Source organism: Paramisgurnus dabryanus, chromosome 7 (genome assembly GCF_030506205.2).
Source record: "Paramisgurnus dabryanus chromosome 7, PD_genome_1.1, whole genome shotgun sequence".
In the NCBI taxonomy this organism is placed as follows: domain Eukaryota; kingdom Metazoa; phylum Chordata; class Actinopteri; order Cypriniformes; family Cobitidae; genus Paramisgurnus; species Paramisgurnus dabryanus.
Window position 1 is genome coordinate 35702481 of NC_133343.1, and position 21703 is coordinate 35724183.

The following is a 21703-nucleotide window of genomic DNA, read 5'->3' on the forward strand; positions in this document are numbered from 1 at the left end:
ACTGGGTGAACCCTCCTGTACGCCGGAGGAAGGCTCAGACGCACTGTTACCGGATTAATGATTTTGGTAACAGAAAACGGGCCAATAAATTTGGGAGCAAGTTTATTCGAGACGGAACGCATCGGAATGTTCTGGGTAGAAAGCCACACTCTTTGACCGACGACGTAACGGGGAGGCTTCGACCGGTGGCGATCGGCCTTAGCCTTGGTGCGCGACCTCACCTGGAGCAGCGCTCTACGAGCTCTGGTCCAGGTGCGGTGACACCTCTGGACTAATGCGTGTGCGGAGGGGACCGAAACCTCGGATTCCAGACTAGAAAAATTTGGTGGTTGGTAACCTAGACTACACTTAAAAGGAGACATGCCCGTGGATGACACTGGCAGAGAGTTGTGTGCGTACTCCACAACTGAGAGTTGTTGACTCCAGGACGAAGGATTCTTGGAAACCAAACATCGTAACACCCTCTCGACATCCTGATTGGCTCGCTCGGTTTGGCCATTGCTCTGGGGATGGAACCCTGACGAAAGACTAACAGTCGCTCCTAGCAATTTGCAAAACTCACGCCAAAATTTGGATACGAATTGGGGACCTCTGTCAGAGACCACGTCTGTCGGGAGGCCATGTATACGGAAGACGTGGTCAATGACAGTTACCGCTGTTTCCTTGGCTGAAGGTAATTTGGGCAAGGGAATAAAGTGAGTCGCCTTCGAGAACCGGTCCACTACGGTTAAAATCACCGTATTACCCTGGGAGGGCGGGAGGGCGGTAATAAAGTCTAGCGAGATGTGGGACCAGGGTCTCGAAGGGACTGACAGCGGTAAAAGTAACCCATCTGGAGGACGATTGGAAGTCTTACCAGTGGCGCAAACCGAGCAAGCCAAGACGAAATCGTGAGTGTCACGAGCCATACCTGGCCACCAGAATCGTTGCTTAACTAGGAATCTAGTCCTACTAACCCCTGGATGACAGGCAACACTGGAACCATGACCCCACTGAAGGACGTCTGACCGTAACTCCTCCGGCACAAATAAGCGGTTCGGTGGGCAACGGGCCGGGGGCGTTACCCCTTCTAAGGCTGTCAACACCTTCGATTCGACCTCCCATCTGAGCGCGGAGATAATGATGGTCTCCGGTAAAATCCGCTCGGGAGTGGCAGTACGATCGGAACGCTCAAAAAGGCGGGATAAAGCATCGGGTTTGATGTTCTTGGAACCCGGTCGGTAAGAAAGAGTAAAATCGAAACGACCGAAAAACAAAGCCCACCGAGCCTGCCTGGAGTTAAGTCTTTTGGCGGTTCTAATGTATTCGAGATTCTTATGGTCCGTCCATACAATAAAGGGTACCCCTGACCCTTCAAGCCAGTGACGCCATTCTTCCAGTGCTAACTTGACTGCCAACAACTCTCGATTGCCAATGTCATAATTAACTTCCGCAGGAGATAAGCGATGAGAAAAATACGCGCAAGGATGAACCTTTCCGTCTGAGGATGCGCGCTGGGAAAGCACTGCTCCTACCCCCACCTCTGACGCATCGACCTCCACTATGAATTGACGTGTGCGATCAGGTGAGACGAGAATGGGAGCTGAAACAAAGCAGCTTTTCAGTTTGGCAAACGCAGCCTCGGCTGCGTCTGACCACCTGAACGTCAAACTAGGGGAGGTCAAGGCGGTCAGAGGTGCGGCTAGTTGGCTGAAATTGCGAATGAAACGCCGGTAAAAATTGGCGAACCCCAGAAATCTCTGCAGGGCCTTGCGAGACTCTGGGGATGGCCAATCAACCACAGCCTTAACCTTCTCAGGATCCATGCGAACACCCTCAGTCGAAATGATGTGTCCTAGAAAAGAAACAGACTGTGCATGAAAAACGCATTTTTCCGCCTTGACAAAAAGCCCATTCTCTAGCAACCGCAGAAGCACTCGTCGTACGTGTTGCAAATGTTCCTGGAGAGACGAAGAAAAAATCAGTATGTCATCCAGGTAAACATATATAAACTGATCTACCATGTCTCGCAACACGTCATTAACGAGTGCTTGGAAGACTGCTGGCGAGTTCGTGAGACCGAAAGGCATCACGCAGTACTCAAAATGGCCACGAGGGGTGTTAAAAGCAGTCTTCCATTCATCCCCCTTCCTGATGCGAACCAAATGATATGCATTACGTAAGTCCAATTTAGTGAAGAGAGACGCTCCCTGCAACCTCTCGAAGGCTGAAGACATCAACGGCAAAGGATAAGTATTCTTTACCGTTATGTTATTCAGCCCTCGGTAATCAATACAAGGTCGCAAGGATCCGTCCTTCTTCCCCACAAAAAAGAACCCCGCCCCCGCTGGAGAAGAGGAAGGACGAATGAACCCCGTTGCCAGAGAATCAGAAATGTATTTCTCCATGGCCTCCATCTCAGGAACGGATAGAGAGTATAACTTGCCTTTAGGCGGAAACGTACCTGGCAATAAATCTATGGCACAGTCATAGGGACGATGAGGAGGGAGAGAATCAGCCCGAGACTTACTGAACACCTCCTTCAGGTCGTGGTACTCCGCGGGCACGTTAGCCAAATCCACTGCTTCCCCCTGAAACACAGACTCAGAAACAGTAAGACACGCAGAGACAAGACAAGACTTATGACACTCCTCGCTCCAGCTGGTGACTGAGCCCAGTCTCCAGTCGACCTTAGGGTTATGGGTATGGAGCCAGGGATGACCAAGGACGATGGGAGAGAGTGAGATGTCTGTAACAAAAAAGGAGATCTTCTCGGTATGGTTGCCTGAGGTGATAAGAGTGATGGGGGCAGTGGTGTGACTGATGGTGGGTAATTCATGTCCATTGAGAGCGAAGGGTGCGATCTGGTGAGTGAGTGGGATGACGGGGATTTGTAGTTTACGTGCAAGTGAAGAGTCAATGAAATTCCCCTCTGCCCCGGAGTCCAGTAGTGCGTGGTCGGTGTGTGACTTGGTGGACCACCGTAGTTTCACCGGAAGGAGAGTAGATGTCGTCGAGGTCTTGCGTGCAGAGATCCCGCCCGATAGTAGCCTCCGTCTTACTATCGGGCTTGGTCTTTTACCGGACATCTCTGGCAGTTATGACCCGTCACGCCACAGTACATGCAAAGACCAAGGGATCTCCGCCGGTTCCTCTCCTCCCGGGAAAGCCGAGCTCTACCCACCTGCATGGGCTCAGGATCGGGGAGAACGTTGCTGGGTGTCTCGCTGGGGGGGCTGGACGGCTCAGGTCGGCGCTGTATGCTGGTAGATCTCTTACCACGGTCCGCTACGGTCAGTCTAGCATCGACCCGGATAGCCAGATCCACCAGCCCGTTGAGAGATGTGGGTAGTTCAGAAGTGACGATCTCCCGCTGGATGCGATCCGCAAGCCCATGCAGGAAATGATCCCACTGCGCCTCCTCGTTCCACTTACACTCCGCCGCCAGGGTCCGGAACTCGATAGCGTAGTCGGATACCGTTCGGTTCTCCTGTCTGAGCTCGGTAAGGAGGCGAGCAGCTTCTCTCCCGGCGACGGAGCGATCGAACACCCTCTTCATTTCCTCAGATAAGAGGGTGAACGAAGAACAGCAGGCGTCGTTGTTCTCCCACACCGCCGTCCCCCAGAGGGCAGCCTTGCCCTTCAGTAGGGAGAGAGTAAACGCCACCTTGGTTTCCTCAAGGAAAAACGATCGGGGCTGTTGAGCGAAGTGCAGAGAACAGTGAGACAGAAATGTACGGCAAAAATTTGGCTCACCGGAGTATTTCTCAGGGATCGGTAATCGGGGCTCCGGATGAAAACCACCCCCTGGAGGAGAAGATGGTGCGGGCGGTGTGGGTGGCGCAGTGGGAGGCGAAGGATGAGATGAACGCTGAGAGAGCTCGGACACCTTCGTCACCATTGCATGGACGGCCTTTCGCATTTCGTTGATCGACTGGTCCTGAAGATCCATACGAGCCAGAGTTCGCTGGAGAAATTCCTCCAGCGTGGCCGTGGGTTGGTCTCCTGCTGCTTCCATGTATGGCCAGATGATTCTGTAATGACACGAACTGAGCGGAAGCAATTGCAGGTGAAAGCACAATGTTTATTTATAAACACAGAGAGAGAAAAGACACAAGCAGGAAATGTCCGGTGTTGTTGGCAATGGTGACGAGGACTACGGTGGTAGATGATTATTGAGTGCGGCGTTGGTGGAGTGGTGAGCAGTGGTAAATCCAGACTGTGCACGGAACATCCACACGGAGACGACGACGACAATAAACAATCCACAATGCGACTCGTAATCCAAGACAGAGACGAAGAACCACACAACACGAGGACCAAACAGAAAGTGATCATCTGGCAGGGAACAGAGAGTCATGTGAGTATTTATGGAGGAGATGTAATGATGAGCAGCTGGAGCGAGGCACTCAACACACAGGTGAGCGGCATCAGCCTAACGAGCACATGGCAGAGCAGTGAGTAACAAACACACACACAAACATGACACGGAGGAAACAGTGGATTTCCTACCGTGACACTTATTTATTCAGCTTTCAGATGATGTATTAATTCCAATTTCAAAAAATTGATCCTTATGACGCAAACTGAACAATGCACAATACTGAAAGAAAAAAAAAAACATTGTAAATATGCAAAAGTGAAGTCCATTAACATAACATGTTAAAAATAGGCCCATGAAGCCTTCACCTAGGCATAAAATCTTGACCTCATCATTATTGTCATTGCATTTTAACATAAAATATCAGACATCAAACCTTAATTTTGCCAGCAGTGGCTTCAATTGACCTTCTGCCGTTTTGGGGGAACTCGAAAGACGTTGACGTCTTCGGGATGAGAGTGGCGAAGTACAGATAGTAATCGATTAAAATCTGAGAATCAACATTTTTCCCCATCCCTAGTAATCTCATGTTTCCAAATATGATTTTAAAAGAAATCTCAACCAGGTCTCGTACTAAGCTTTTCTTAGCAAATTTCTCAGCTTGAATGAGGAACATCTCATGTTTTCTGTCAATGAAACAAGAACTTGAAGCTATGAAAGAACAACCTAAGCACAACAAGTGAAAAAACCTAAGCTGAAAAAGGGAAAAACAAAATATTCCTGCGGGAACTGTTGTATTATTAAAGATGATGCAGTGTTTTTGTGTTTCATCAAACCATGCATTTCTATGTAGGAGTGCAATAACACCGTCCTTTTTTTAACTTGTAGTTCCAATTCCAGGGCAGAAAGTAGAACGCTCCATACTATACGTGTTGAGACAACAGAGAAACTCTCCGAGGATCTTGATGCACTGTCTAGTTCCTGTCTCAGTGGTTTTCCCAAGCCTCATTAGATTGCAGGTGTGGTGTTGATACATACAGAGCCCGAGGCAGATGCACTGATGAGATACACATGAATTGTGTGTCCTGTGCACCATTAAATCCTCATTTGTGACTGTAATTGCAACTTCAGGTTCGACAAGATTAGTACGACTTTGCGACGTATATACTAAAGCTGATAATTTGTGTCCGGTTTAATCAGTGCGTGACCATCCCTTTTTTTGTGGAGATTGGTTTAGACCGCTGCTATGGATTTTCTGGTTATATTTGTAAGCGTAGTCATCGCTCTGTCGACCAGGGGCCATATTTAACTTTTAGGTTTTTCTAAGCCATAGCCTAGGGGTTTATTGCATATATGATACATAAGTTCGACATAAGTTCAAATCTGTCTTCTCTCCTTCTCCGGTGGTTTGTGCTTCCCCATGCAAAACTTGATGTGAGAATGGTAGTGTGGCTGGTTGCCAGGGTGTTGCTAAGGTGTTGTAATTGGTTGCTGTGGTGCTCTACTAGATGGCAACTTCTGGCCCGAGGGGTTTGTTGAAATTTTGCTTAGTATGAGCAGTAGTAATAGGAGGTGTTCTTGACTGATGGGGCTACTGCGATGCTTGCATGCTTGTGTGCTTGCATGCTGTGTGATCAGCATTTGTGCCTTGCAGCTAAAACGCATGAGCGGTCAGCATATGTCAAGATGCCCTTTTTTTGGGAGGATTTAAAGTAAACAGTTGGTGTGTGAAGGTGCAGGACAAGAATATGTCTTGTGTTAAAATATTAGATGTGCACATTGGCTGTGCAGTGTAAATGCAGCCAAATATTTTTCCTGCTGGTTATATTGTGCAATTAATATTAATCAAACAACATTAACAGGACTACTTACGCTGTTAAATTATTTATTTGACCTTTGTTACTGACTGTTCACTTTAAAAGTTGTTTTAATATTTACTTAATGGAGAAAGATAAAAAAATGTACATGCCATTAATTTAATTTGTGTTAATATTTACGTATATTAATATTTTACTTTGGCAGACTTGCTTTCTAAAATTGACTTGTAGTGCATTTAAAATGTACATATATGTGGGTCAGTGACAAAAACGGTTTGGCAAAAAGTCTTTTTTTATATCTTGTTTTTTTTTTTTTTTTTTTTGCAGTAAAATTACATTTGCACCATTTTTTTCAAAGTTAAGACTGAATAGACCTGAACATGTCAAATGGTATAACCGCCAATTGCGCAAAAGAATGAGAAATATTAAATATTGTATCCACCTTGATGGCATGTAAACGTAATCATCAAAAAAACAAAACATTTTAAAATATAATTTTTAGTGATGCACCGATGTATCGGCCGTCGATATTTATCGGCCGATTTTTGATGAATTTGAAACCATCGGCATATCGGCAATAGCACGAGAAAAACAATCGGTATCGGCCTATTAATTAACTGCATAAAGAAATCCATTATATGTAAAAAAAAAAAAAACGAGTTAATGTTGTTAATAAAATAAATGCTGAACAGCAAAAACCACCTTTGAAGGTTGTCATGCTGTCTTATTATATTTGTTTTAGCTTAATTTGTGTCTCTCTTATTATGTTGGTCAGTTGAATGTTACTTAGATCCAATCCATGTTCAGTAAAAATAATTTGATGCAGAAATAAACTAGCAAATAGACCAACTGTATAGTATTGTATACAAGTGTTTAATATCGGCATCGGTATCGGCCAGAAGTTGTCTGTTTAAATCGGTATCGGTATCGGCCCAAAAAATCCTATCGGTGCATCCCTAATAATTTTATTAGTTATTTCTAAATGCAAATTTGTATGCGTTTTTGTAATATTTCTCCTGACATATGCTTAAACATCTCTGTTCTCTAATAATCTTTGACAAATGATGTAAAAATATATGTAGAAAATAACTTTACACTAAACTAGATGATTATATTTTATTTCACATTTTTTATGAATATATTTATATTTTCATTAAAAAAATACTAGTTGTGTTGACACCACATTGACATTTTTGCAATTATCCCCCAAATATTCTTTCAAAATGAAATTAAACCAGAAATGTTAGACTTGGTCCTCAAAAAAGAGAATGTATGCAAGTAATCAGAAAATTTATTTTGAAATTTTAAACCTTTCACATTTAATTGAACCATATGGACACAAAATAATTAACGTCACGTCATTGACCCATATATGATCATCATTTCAGTATTCAAAATCATTTACAGCAATAAAAAAGTATAAAAACGGTACAACATTTTGAGGGATGTACCCTTAAAAGTTCATTTTTGTGCCTTTATGGGTATACAATACTATACAATACTGTACTTTGAAATGCTGTACCTTTTGGTGTACAATATTATACCCCAAGGACCTATTGTGTACCTTGAGGAACAGTTTTGTACCGGGGTAGAAAAGCTACAGTAATGTACCCAAAAAGATTACTGCGTCATCATTAAATAATGACTTACTTACATCAGGTGACCTGGAAATGCGAATAAGCTGTTTCCATTGCAATTTTGCTAAATAGACCTCTTCCGAATTTCCTAAAAAAAACATCTCATGTGAGCCTAAAAACTTTTTTTGCGAGATATGCAAAATTGACGCATTTCGCAATATCAATTTGCGCAATTTGAAGAGTAATGGAAATGCAGCTAGAGTAAAAAAATTGCTGTCACTAGGGCAGAACCCTATGAACAATACACCTTTGCACCTAAAGAGGCCATGTTTGTACCTTAGGAGTACATATTGGTACCAAAGAGTGCATAGTAGTAGAGAAAATTTGCATATTGGTACCAAATGTATACAGATCTTTACCTAAATGGTACATATTAGGAACTTTTTAAAGGGAACTGCCCCAGTGACAGCTTGGGCCCATTTTTGACCATTTGGAAAATAATTCGTTATTGACCTTTGTAAAAATTAGCTATCATATCCCAATAACACAGTCATCTGGATGGCCAGTGCTGGGTGTTGGCCATCTGCGTCTTCTTCCAAGAAGGTCCCCAGCACAGAGGATGTGGTGCAAACCCTTCCCCTGTGCCTGCGCTGAGGCCGCTTCCTAGCGGATCCCTCTGGATGGAGATCACAGCAGTGAGTCACATTTAATCACAGCACACAGTGGAACCATGGCAGAGGTCACGTCTGCCCGAGCCAAAACACACAGCAGCATTCTCAAGCCACAGCGGGGGGTTCACTCACTGCTACCAAGTGGCCGGAGCCATTAGTGCTGGAGTATGTGTGTCTGCAAAAACACAACATAAACAGTGTCGCCCAAAGTAGTTGGTTAAAAATAGATGTGAAAACCTTCACATTATTAAGCAGCAATGCCTCAGACACTTTGGGCGCGATGAGTCACAGGGTTATGGTTCAGTTCTGTGTGGAGATTTGACATATTGACTGTGTCAGTAGGATCAGGACTATATTAAGTCATCAAGCACTCATTAAATGAAGGTCCCAGGTCAGTAAACAAGTCTTGTAAAATGATGAAGACAGTTATGACCCTGTTATCAGTTAAAGAAGTCCTCAAAAAAATGAGTTGTATCATTATTTTGCTCTTCCCATGTTATTTTATATTATTTTGTGTTACATGTTATGTTGTTATGTATTATGTTTTTATGTTGTTTTGGGTTTTATTATTTTTATGTAGTTTTGTGTTATATAGTATGTTATTTTATGTTGTTTTGTGTCATATTATTTGTATGTAGGTTTTGAGTTATCCTATTTTTATGTTGTTATACTGTATGTTACACTTCTTGTCATTTCGTGTTATGTTATTTTAGGTTGTTTTGTGTTACATGTTATTTGTTTTGTGTTCTAGTTATGTAACAGTGTTTTGTTTTATACTATTTTTATGTTGTTTTGTGTTACACTTTATGTCGTTTCGTGTTATGTTATGTTATTTTAAATTATTTAGTGTTACGTTATTTGTTTTGTGTTACGTTATTGATATATTTTTTGGTGTTAGATGTTATGTTGTTTTGTGCTCTAGTTATGTAACAGTGTTTTGTTTTATACTATTTTTATGCTTTTTTGTGTTACACTTCATGTTGTTTTGTGTTATGTTATTTTAGGTTATTTTGTGTTACGTTATTTGTTTTGTGTTACATTATTTATATGTTGTTTTGTGTTATGTTGTTTTGTTTATGTTACAGTGTTTTGTTTTATACTATTTTTATGTTTTTACACTTTATGTCGTTTTGTGTTATGTTCTTTTAGGTTATTTTGTGTTACGTTATTTGTTTTGTGTTATGTTAATATATTTTTTGGTGTTAGATGTTATGTTGTTTTGTGCTCTAGTTATGCAACAGTGTTTTGTTTTATACTATTTTTATGTTTTTTGTGTTACACTTTATGTTGTTTTGTGTTATGTTATTTTAGGTTATTTTGTGTTACGTTATTTGTTTTGTGTAACATTTTTTATATGTTGTTTTGTTTTCTAGTTATGTAACAGTTAGAGATGCTCCGATCGATCGGCCGATAATGCTTGCTATGTTTCTCAATGAATTACGGTGAAATGCCACTGCATCCAAAAGCCAGGGGGCGCTCTTGTGCAAAAACTCAAAATGCGCTGTAGACGAAGAACAATACACACGCAGCTGTGATGACACGCAGCTCCATGAAATGGCTGAAGGATATATTTATATTGCTGTTCTTCATATCTTTTCAGGTATTTTCATGATAATAAAGAATATGTTTAATAATTATGTTTGACGAGTGTTGCTTTTTCAAATGCATGTTATAAACGACTCAAACTAACAGTGATTTTAGATCGATAAGGACTTACTGATCAAAAGCCGTTGTACATGAAATAGCTAATAAGATCGGCTGTCTGATTCAGAAATGTGATCGGCCACGTATTATTAGTGGAGATCGGGACATCCCTAGTAACAGTGTTTTGTTTTATACTATTTTTATGTTTTTACACTTTATGTCGTTTTGTGTTATGTTCTTTTAGGTTATTTTGTGATACGTTATTTGTTTTTTGTTACGTTATTTATATGTTGTATAACGGTGTTTTGTTTTATACTATTTTTATGTTGTTTTGTGTTACACTTTATGTTGTTTTGTGTTAGGTTATTTTTATTTTGTTTGGTGTTATATGTTGTTTCGTGTTACGTTATTTTTGTTTTGTTTGGTGTTATGTTAATCTTTTCGTGTTACGTTATTTTTATTTGGTTTGGTGTTATATGTTTTTTGTTTCGTGTTACGTTATTTTTATTTTGCTTGGTGTTATATGTAATTTGTTTCATGTAAACGTTATTTTTATTTTGTTTGGTGTTATATGTTTTTCTTTTCGTGTTACGTTATTTTTATTTTGTTTGGTGTTATATGTAATTTGTTTCGTGTTACGTTATTTTTATTTTGTTTGGTGTTATATGTTTTTCGTTTCGTTATTTTTATTTTGTTTTGTGTTATATGTTGTTTTGTGTTACGTTATTTTTGTTTTGTTTGGTGTTATGTTAATCTTTTCGTGTTACGTTATTTTTATTTTGTTTGGTGTTTTCGTTTTGTGCAATTTTTATTTTGTTTGGTGTTATGTTATTTGTTCCGTTATTTTTGTTTTGTTTTGTGTTATCTGTAATTTGTTTCGTGTTACGTTGTTTTTATTTTGTTTGGGGTTATTTTAATCTTTTCGTGTTACGTTATTTTTATTTTGTTTGGTGTTATATGTAATTTGTTTCGTGTTACGTTATTTATTTTGTTTGGTGTTATATGTTATTTGTTTATTTTGAACGTGTCGTGTGTCCATATTGCACCAAAATGCGAAATTGCACTCTCTTTGCTCAGCAGCAACACACGCAATGCCTGAAATTGATAGGATGAACGGTTCTTAACACAATAAAAATGCAAACAGACAGAAACAGAGATTCCTGCATTTATTAGAGAAAAATATGTTTAGCCCTCTCCAAACAAAGCTTTGAATATTCAATGTTGATTCAGTGTTGATTCGAAGCTCATAACCTGGTATTCGGACCACCCCTAAAATTAGGTTTAGGTTTAATATCAGGTTTGTTGAGCATGTTACGTTACTGTATGCTGTTTTAGGTTATATGTGATACTGTTATTTTATCATTGTTAAAAAGCCATAATAACAGAATTTCATACTCTTTTTAATACTCTATTTTGTTCTCTTCTGCAGATGTACATACAAACAACCACACTGACCATCTCGGTGAGTCTGAGCGCATCTGTGTCTCTGGGGATGCTCTATATGCCGAAGGTCTACGTGGTGCTTTTCCACCCGGAGCAGAACGTGGCCAAGCGCAGCACTCGCAGCCTGAAGGCTGTGGTCACTGCTGCCACCATGTCCAACAAGTTCAACCCCAAAGCAAGCCTGCGACCCAACGGAGAAGCCAAATCTGAGCTGTGCGAGAGCCTGGAATCTCAGGGTAAGATGGGTTGTGGGTAAATGCTTGATTGCCATTGACACAGATGTTAAAACTTGTTATTGTTATCCTGGAAGGAATGTTTGGGCTTCACTGCAGTCTAGATACAAACCCATCTGTAGATCCTTTTTTATGTTAAAAACATTCACACAGTTTATACTTGTCTGTAACAATAGGAGGGGTGCTAATTTATGATGGCATATTTAAGGAATAAAATCAAGTCAGATCCATTTATAAGAACAAAGTCTAAATGCAGAAACTTGAGATGGCTGTTTGTTTTAATGTTGAATACAGTGAAAATGTTTAATAGACTCATATGTGACCGTCATAACAAGATAATCTCTACACTTTACCTTAAGAAAGGTTCAGATGCTTTAAATGGATGAATAGGTAGAGCGCTCCTCTCCAGGTAATTTAAATATCTATAAAACACAGGAGCTGACAAACATGCTTTAGAAAAGAACAACAGAAAAGAAATCCAGCTGCCTCAGCAGAAATAACTTGCATTGTAAAGCACAAATGCACCCCTGAGACATAAAGAGAAAGGCTGCGTCTCAGTTCTCATAATTATACTATGTACTAAGACTGTGATTTACTAAGATGCAGAATAAAGGAAACTAATTGGCTTGAGCAATTGAGCAAATTTGTGGGCGCACGTCTTTTTTAAGCATATTGCGGGTGATTTACTAAGAATGATCGCAAAAATAGACACCTGAATAGGTGAGACCAAACAGATCTATAATACCTGGGACACAAAGGGAAGTTGATTTCTCTGGAGCCTCAGGGAAATGATGCTGAAAAGTACTGTAGGCACCAAAAGTACTGTATGCGAACAGTCCCAGGCCCTTACGTTGAAGTGTGTACTGCACTAAATTTTTTGGTGCCTTAACTTTTAAAAACCTCATTTACACAGCACGTTGATCCCGGAAAAGTCTCATAAAACTGTCAGTGTGCCTTTTGTGTGAACCCAAACACGTCCCATAATTGAGTCTGGGATTGCTCCCTTAACTCTTTTGCCACCAGAGTTTTTTTTTTTAAGTTGCCAGCCAGCGCCAGCATTTTTCATGATTTTAACAAAAGTTTAATGCCTTCCGGAAAATTTTATTTTTAAAATATATAAACATACAATATATCAAATGAAAGAATAGACCCTCTGCATTACAAAAAAGTTTCATCCTACCTGCATTATTTCTCTTTTGATCACCTCTCAAATATGGTTAAGTTTCTTCAAAAACACAAAATTTTGAGGAAAAAGCTGAGAAATTTCCATTTTTGTGAAGGACTTTTGATAGAGATCGGATGCAGAGTGATCATCAAAACTTACACGGACTGGGGCAATTGCCCTAGGGCAGTGGTTCTCAAACTGGGGGCCGGGGCCACCAGGGGGGCCGCGAGATAGTGCCAGGGGGGCCCCAGTTTTATGACATTTTATAAAAAACATTTATTTATCATGAATTCTGTGTAATTAAACCTAAAAAAATAAGGCTACTAACCAACAGCACTACTTTGTATAATTTAATATTTTTTGTTTAATTTACATTTTACAACAGTTGTTTGTCATAAATTTTCTTTGGGGGGGGCACGATGGAATGCACCGTACACAAGGGGGGCCGCACGCAGAAAAAGTTTGAGCAACACTGCCCTAGGGCAATCCTTCTGGGTTTTATAAGTTGAGGTGAGGAAGACCGCCACCTAAAGGATAATAGCAGAAATATGGGTTGCCGTAAAAACTTGTCATTGGCAGGTAAGTGTTTTCTCTTAACTGACGAGATAGCTCGTCAATGGCAGGGAAAGAGTTAAGCTAGTTTTTAAAGTTTATAAAATTTGATATATAGATGTTTGTCTAACAATATTGCATCGATTACCCTTAAAATACATTTTGTAACCCATTGGAGCTATGTGGATTACTTCTTTGGAGGATGGATGCACTTTTTGGGGGGTTTAAAGTCAAAAGTTGTTCTGTGATCCCTGTTTTTACCACTACAAAGCTTGGAAGAGCAAGGACATTTACTAAAATAACTCCAAATGTGTTCGTCTGAAAGATAATGGACATATGTTTCTGGGATTGCTTGAGGGTGAGTAAATCATGGAGTAATTTTGATATTTGCCTGGAGTATCCCTTTAAGGCAAAACTGTTGAACGCTTTCTCATTCGTAGGTCGATCAAAAGTCTGCTACATGAATAAAAAATTGAGTTGTTTTAAATGTATCTTGTTCTATAATGAATATAGACCTATGATGTATAAAATAAATTGCACCTTTTCATCTTGCTGCTTTGGAATCTTGCATAGTATTTAAAGGGATAGTTCACTTAAAAATACAAATTCTGTCATTATTTACTCATTCTCATGTTGTTACAAACCTTTATACATTTCTTGGTTCTGATGAACACAAAGGAAGATATTTTGAGGAATGTCTGTAACCAAACCATTCACAAGCCCCATTCACTTCCATAGTATTATTTTGTCCTACAATGGAAGTGAATGGGGTTCATGATTTGTTTGTTACTAACATTCCTCAAAATATCTTCCTTTGTGTTAATCAAAACAAAGAAATGTATACAGGTTTGTAACAACATGACAGAATTTTCATTTCTGGATGAACTATCCCTTTAAAATGGATAGTGTGCAAATTCAAGTGCAGCCAAGGTGGCATTTATGCCCAAAGGATGTTTTTAAAGCATAATGATGTGAGTTTAATTTGACTTGCTCAAAGATATTTAATACAGTAATTGCACTCTGAAGTTATTAATGAGCAGTTATACAATAAAGTGACATCAGCAGATTATTCACACTGTCCTGTACTGTAAGACTAGACACAAATTAGCCATTTCCATTACGTTAAATTTCTAATTCACATGCATTAATTCTGTATCATTACGTTGTATTTTTCATTTATTTCATGACATAAGCCATACCTTGTCAATCATATTGAGGGTTTTAGAAATAAAAGCATCCCAGCTAAAATAGTTTAAATTTCATAAATAGTTCACAGTACAGTAAAGCTTGTTGCATTGCCATGCCAGACTGTCGACATCATCAGCTTGAATCGGATGTGCTTAGTTTGCCTGTTTTTGTTTGCACGCTGTACTTCACTGCAATGGAAATATGAGCTTTTGTAATTGAGGTATTAATGTTATGTACACTAGCTTGGGTCCTTTCGAACACAGGCCGTTTCTTTGCATGCTGAAACCAAATGTAAACTCACAAAAATCCATCCTCTTCTCACGGATGCTTAGCAATTCCATAAATGCACTAAGTTGGAAAATCGGATCTCGATTCTAATTGATACATGATCTTGTTTTTAGACGAAGTTGTAAATTGCATTAAGCGAAAGTGTCTGTTAAGTGTCTTAATGTACTGTTTGCACGATAGCAACATCGCTTTAATGTGTTAAAACTGGTTGTAAGTGAAATGTGCGCATTAAATTATAATGCTATTGTGTTTCTAAGCAAGGACCATCTCTATGTAAGCGATATGTGAAGGAATTCCCATTATTTGCTATCATAGCGAATTACCGTGAAACACAAATGCATAAGGAAACACTGTGCAACTAGCAATAAAGTTTTATTTTCAGTCCTAGACAACAGCAGCATGACGCTTTTTTCTCTCTTTATAAATTTAGTAAATTTGCCACATTTGTGACGTTGTCAACTAGCACATGTCCTTGTGCGTAAAGTAACACCCCTATCTTACATTCTGGAGGTATTAATGGGGAATAATTATGATGAGTTTGAAACACATTTATAGCGTTGGCACGTATACCCTGGGTATTATTCACAGTTACCACTCCATAGGTTAATAAAGTCCATTAGTGTGTCTGTAAAAGACAAAACGTATGGCAAACATTCATATATCTCATGATATTGAGGACAAACATCTGTAGATCGATGTTACTAATGGCAATTAGGGTTCCTTCTCAAAAGTACTACAAAAGTCGTTAATGGGATCATTAAGTAGCAGGAATCATTAAGCAAAATTGGAGTTGGGACCAAAATCATTAAATGCCGTACGATTCTCATCTCTGGTTGCGATGCATTGACACCTCCTCTGATACTGTTATTCATTTGCTAGAAGCCGAGACGGGTTTTTAGTGTTGTAAGCCATTGCACATGTGGTTATTACAAGACAGCTGGCAATTCTGCAAACAGTCATGTGTATAAATGAGAACACCAGATAACAGCCGGGCAAGCCGCTTTGTCACAGTCTGGCGTTCTGTTTTTTTCCGACTATTTTGTTTCCTGTTCAATTTGTCTTGTCTTGTGTTTTTTAAAAGAACCACCAACACTTCAGGAAATAATACAACAGTTGTTGAGCAGACATTTGAATATTAATAGCTGTAAGGTACCATTTGCATGCCATTGTGAAATATGCATTGTGGATGTTTTTGGGATGCAGGTAAACAGGATCTCAAAAAGATAATGTTTGTTCACTATACCTTGGTGACTGTGGGGGCCATTTTAGTACAGTGAACTCATTGTCATGTTCAAGAAACAAATTTGAAATAATTCGAGCTTTGTGACAGTGTGCATTATCCTGCTGGAAGTAGCCATCAGAGGATGGCTACATGGTGGCCATAAAGGGATGGACATGGTCAGAAACAATGCTCAAGTAGGCCGTGGCATTTAAACGATGCCCCATTGGCACTAAGGTGCCTAAAGTGTGCCAAGAAAACATCCCCCACACCCAGTGTTGTAATGTAATGAAGTAAAAATACTTCGTTACTGTACTTAAGTAGAAATTTCACGTATCTGTACTTTACTTCGCTATTTAAATTTATGTCAACTTTCACTTTTACTCCACTACATTTTCTAGATAAAATGTGTACTTTTACTCCGATATATATTTCCACTAAGCATATTCGTTACTCGTTACTACAAAATAACTCAGAAGAAATGTGTGCGACCTCAATAAGGGAGGTTTTGGCGAATCAGTGCTTCTAGATTGCATTTCGCACTCTATTTTAGCGTAGTGTTGCCAAAGGATGAGAAAGCACAACTGTAACTGCAATGAAAGCACCTACTGGAGGACCTCCCGTTATCGTAATCGACCACCCCGACGATGAACAGGGTGAGAAAGCTAACGTTATACACCCATGGCCGTATTTGTAAGAAATGTTTGTGTACATTGGAATTAAAGATTCCCGATTACCGAATAAAGCGCGTCTTATGCCTACCGAAAATCACTTACATTTTGTCATTTAAAAACTCCCCGTCCAACCTGAAGAATCACATCAAGGTACGTTAAAATAATAGTTATTAAGTAAAGCCACAATGTCAATGTGATTCAACATTAGTTATCATAAGCCGTATCAGATAATTATCTGTCTAATGTGATGGTTTAATAAACGTCAACGTTAACGTTACACCGCTGATTTTATTTAATTCATTTATAGCATAACTGCCGGCCGAATATTCCCTCCGGTAGGCTAATGTTAGATTGAGAAATATTTATTAAAAACTGCTAAGTTAATCAGTGGCAGGTTAGAAAGAAAGTATTATGGACTGTATTTACGTATTCAAAAGCATCATACGTTTTGTCAAACTTGAGATTTCCTTTTATGTTAATTAACTCAAAACTCAGTGGTTATAGGATAATGTTGTGCTAATGTTATACATTGTGAATGTACGCTTGCATAGTTGATCAAAGTCACAGTGCTTTCATTGCCACACAACAAGTTGGCATTTTTTCTTAGCAGAGCAGCTAACTTAAAGGGACACTCCACTTTTTTCAAAAATATGCTCATGTTTTGAAAGAAATACACTGTAAAAAAATCCGTAGAAATTACAATGTTATTGCAGCTGGGTTGCCGGTAATTTACCGTAGATTTACATTTATGTTATTTACTGGCAAGAGTTTGTTCAAAGTTAAATAAATTTTAAATATTAACAAGTCTTTATCTTTACAGAATAAAACTATACAATAACAGCCTCATGCAAAGCATTCTGGGAACCAGAAATCATCATCAACCTTTTTCAGTTTTTTGCTTCAGATTTTGTTTCCCAGAATGTTTTGCTTGATGCTGTTATTTTAGTTTTACTCTGTAAAGACAAAGACTTGTAAATGTTTAATGTTCATTTAACTTTGAACAAAATATTGCCAGTAAAAAACATAAATTTAAATCTACGGTAAATTACCGGCAACCCAGCTGCAATTTCTACGGAATTTTTTTTACAGTGTAAGTTATTTATTTTTTTCATTTTTACCTGAAGTTCATACAAAAGTGAAATTTCTGCTTTTTTATTTGATGTCAGCTCTAAAAATATGCTGTTTGCTCTTTGAATTTAAGACAATTGTGCCTGAAAAGTCTTCGAAAAAACTGATTTTTATTTGATGATTGAGATTAAGAAGATAATGGGAACCCTGAATATGCTTTACTATAAGAAAGCCACAATAAAGTTCACAATTAAAGTTCTAACCGCTTGCTTTAAAAAAAACTTTTTACTTTTACTTCAAATACTTAAGTACATTAAATATCAGAAAATTACTTTTGATACTTAAGTACAGTATATATCAGATACTTTAAGACTTGTACTTAAGTAATATTTTAAAAGATAACTTTCACTTCTACCAAAGTCTTTTTCTAGTACAATACTTGTACTTTTACTCAAGTATTGCTTTCTAGTACTTTATACAACACTGCCCACACCATTACACCACCAGCCTGCACAGTGGTAACAAGGCATGATGGATCAATGTTCTCATTCTGTTTACGCCAAATTCTGACTCTACCATCTGAATGTCTCAACCGAAATCGAGACTCATCAGACCAGGCAACATTTTTCCAGTCATCAACTGTCCAATTTTGGTGAGCTTGTGCAAATTGTAGCCTCTTTTTCCTATTTGTAGTGGAGGTGAGTGGTACCCGTGGGGCTTCTGCTGTTGTAGCCCATCCGCCTCAAGGTTGTGCGTGTTGTGGCTTCACAAATGCTTTGCTGCATACCTTGGTTGTAACGAGTGGTTATTTCAGTCAAAGTTGCTCTTCTATCAGCTTGAATCAGTCGGCCCATTCTCATCTGATCTCTAGTATCAACAAGGCATTTTTGCCCACAGGATTGCCGCATACTGGATGTTTTTCCCTTTTCACACCATTATTTGTAAACCCTAGAAATGGTTGTGCGTGAAAATCCCAGTAACGGAGCAGATTGGGAAATACTCTGGCACCAACAACCATGCCACACTCAAAATTGCTTAAATCATCTTTCTTTCCCAGTCTGACATTCAGTTTGGAGATCAGGATATTGTCTTGACCAGGACCACACCACTAAATGCATTGAAACAACTGCCATGTGATTGATTGATTAGATAATTGCATTAATGAGAAATTGAACAGGTGTTCCTAATGATCCTTTAGGTGAGTGTAGATCACATATGTTTGATATGCATGGTAGGACCTTAGCAGTCTTTTGGCCAATTGGAAACATACGTTTCTTAACAAATAGTTAGGGGTTCAAGCCCGTAGGGCTGAAACCCTATTGTATTTGTATGGATTTTTATTATTCTAGTTATTATTTTTCTTCTGCCGTAGAACGGATCGTGCAGACCAAACCGTAAGGCCTAGAGACTTGAGACTTGGCCAAATGGTAGGACCCAATTTGGGGAGAGGTTGATAGAGTATCAACCCGATTGGCCTATAGGTGGCGCTATAGCGATAACAAACGCGTTGGTGCTCATAACTCCCAGAATTCTTGTCCAAATGTCAAGTGTCTTATATCCCTGGATTCCTTGCGTCAAGACGAACAAAACGTATATCTCCGATTTCATTTCCGTCATGAAAATTTTTTCGCTATTTTCGATTTTGTCGAAAAAAATAAAAACGAACTAGTCCTAGGTTTTTTGTCCGATCGGAACCGTTCCAGTGCTGTAATATTCCTTGGAGTGTGAATATGAAAAGTTATCAAAAAAAAGTTGAACTTTATACTCGTCGTCGTCAAGCCACGCCCAAACGCCCCCAATGGGCGGAGCCTCTTGGACTTCAATGGCTGTAACTTGGGATTGGAAAGAGGTATCGAAACCAAATTTGGTACACATATACAGCGGACTATTCTGGGGTCACGTGCAAAAAATTGCATCGCTTGACCACTAGTTGGCGCTATAACACTACTTCAACTTTGAAGAGCTGTAACTAGAGAAATATGGGACCGATCAACTTGAGATTTGGCACGGGTGCTCTTGGTCTAGGGTACTATCTGTGTGGGAAAGGAATTTCGCGTAGCTCAAAAAACATGGCCGCCATCGGCCAATCAAGAAAAAGCAGCTATTGGGCAGGGTTAACGGAGGCCGATCGAAACGAAACGTGGTGGACCTGTTTGTCTCTTGGCCATGAAGGTCTGTGCAGAGTAAGAAAAAATTCGGCCTCCGGGAGGCGCTATCACGTTTTTTCAATGTTTAAGTGATTGTGTATTATGCAGTGTTTCAGATATCAACAAGATCTTTATATCATTTAATAGAGCTACATTTAATGAACAACTTTTCCTCAAGAAGCACTTGTCTCAGTCGAATCGTTTGTTAGATATTCATAATTTTCTCTTAAACCTACTTTTGCGAACTAGTCCTAGGTTTTTTGACCGATCTGAACCAATCCAGTGCTGGAATATTCCTTAGACACTGAATATCAATAATTATAAAAAAAAAGTTGAACTTTGCACTCGTCGTCGCAACACTACGGTCAAAAGTACGAAGAGGCGGGGCCACAAATACTTAAATTGCTATCATTTATGATAGGAATGAGATATCAACATGAAACTTGGTACACATATGTATAGACCCAAGCTGAGGTCACATGCAAAAAATTGCAGAGATTGTCCATTAGGTGGCGCTATAACTTAAGAACAAATAACCATAACTATAGCATATGTATATGACACATAAATATTTGTCTGACCTACTTGTTATTTTGCACATTACATCTACTTTCAGGTTCTTATAATGGTCTATGAGGATAATTATTTATCTTTGAAAACATGCCACTCAACAGCCAACCAGTATTAACCATGTACGAGTCAAGCCTAATGGTGTGTGATTACAACTAAACTCATGGGACTGTTGGTCTTATGTTTCCAAGTGTCTGTGAGGATTTTTAGTTCATCTTTCTGAAAATCTTTGCATCTAACACAATGTGTGCAAAGTAAACAGTTCTCTAGATCAGTGGTTCTCAACACACCTGCTTCACATAATCAGCACAATAGTAGAGATCTCTATTAACTAAACTGATTGTGTCAGATGAGAGAAACATACAAAATGTGCAGAGCAGTGGTTCTCCAGAAACGGAGTAGAGAACCACTGCTCTATATGTTTATGATTATATGAAAAAACTATTTTGTGAACTAATACTTGGTTTTTCACTCAACACCACTAAAGCCAATGCAATACAATTTCCTGTAGTCTGTGAGCAAATATGAATGCCAAATTGTTATCACCAATTGTACGTCTTATTCCTATAGTTGTTTAGCTTTGAATTACAAAAACAACTTTTCAAAACTACTAGAATTTTTTCAGTCAACAACAATAAAATCAGCGCAGTACATTTTTCTGTCCTCTGTGTGTAAAGGTATATCAAATACAAAATGTAATGAATTTGAATACCTGCTTTTGTAAGCATAGATTTCATGTGATGTCACACATTGGTGTAGGTGCCATTTGTACGACTGAATTGCAGCATGTGTGTTTAAAGGAACTCATAAAGATATGGATTAAAGTTTTTCATTATCTCCATTTATTTACATCAGTAGCATTAGGATTCTATTCTACCTTCCATGACATAAACGTGTCCTGACATGATGTATAATACAAAGTTGTTACATTTTTATATGTTATTTTTCAAATATTGCACCAAAAACTTCATGTGATAATGCAATTGGTTATTATTCACATAAATGACCTGCTAGAACCCGACTAAAAAGCAGCACTTTATGAAAGTAACACAGACAAATGCTCACCAGCAAATCTGCTGCAAATCTACTAAATAACATGACATTTGTTATTGACATAATTTGATATTGAAAACATATCTGGATCAGT

The 21703-nt window shown here is 39.0% G+C and overlaps 1 protein-coding gene across 2 annotated transcripts in view; it reads left to right on the forward strand.

Moving 5' to 3' along the window:
- The window catches only part of grm4 (glutamate receptor, metabotropic 4), a 233237-nt gene that overhangs the window by 202916 nt on the left and 8618 nt on the right, over nucleotides 1-21703 (forward strand). For both annotated transcript variants that reach the window (XM_065279718.2, XM_065279719.2), the window contains exon 10: nucleotides 11439-11688. In XM_065279718.2, coding sequence (XP_065135790.2) covers nucleotides 11439-11688 — 250 coding nt within the window. The remainder of the gene's footprint in view (nucleotides 1-11438; nucleotides 11689-21703) is intronic.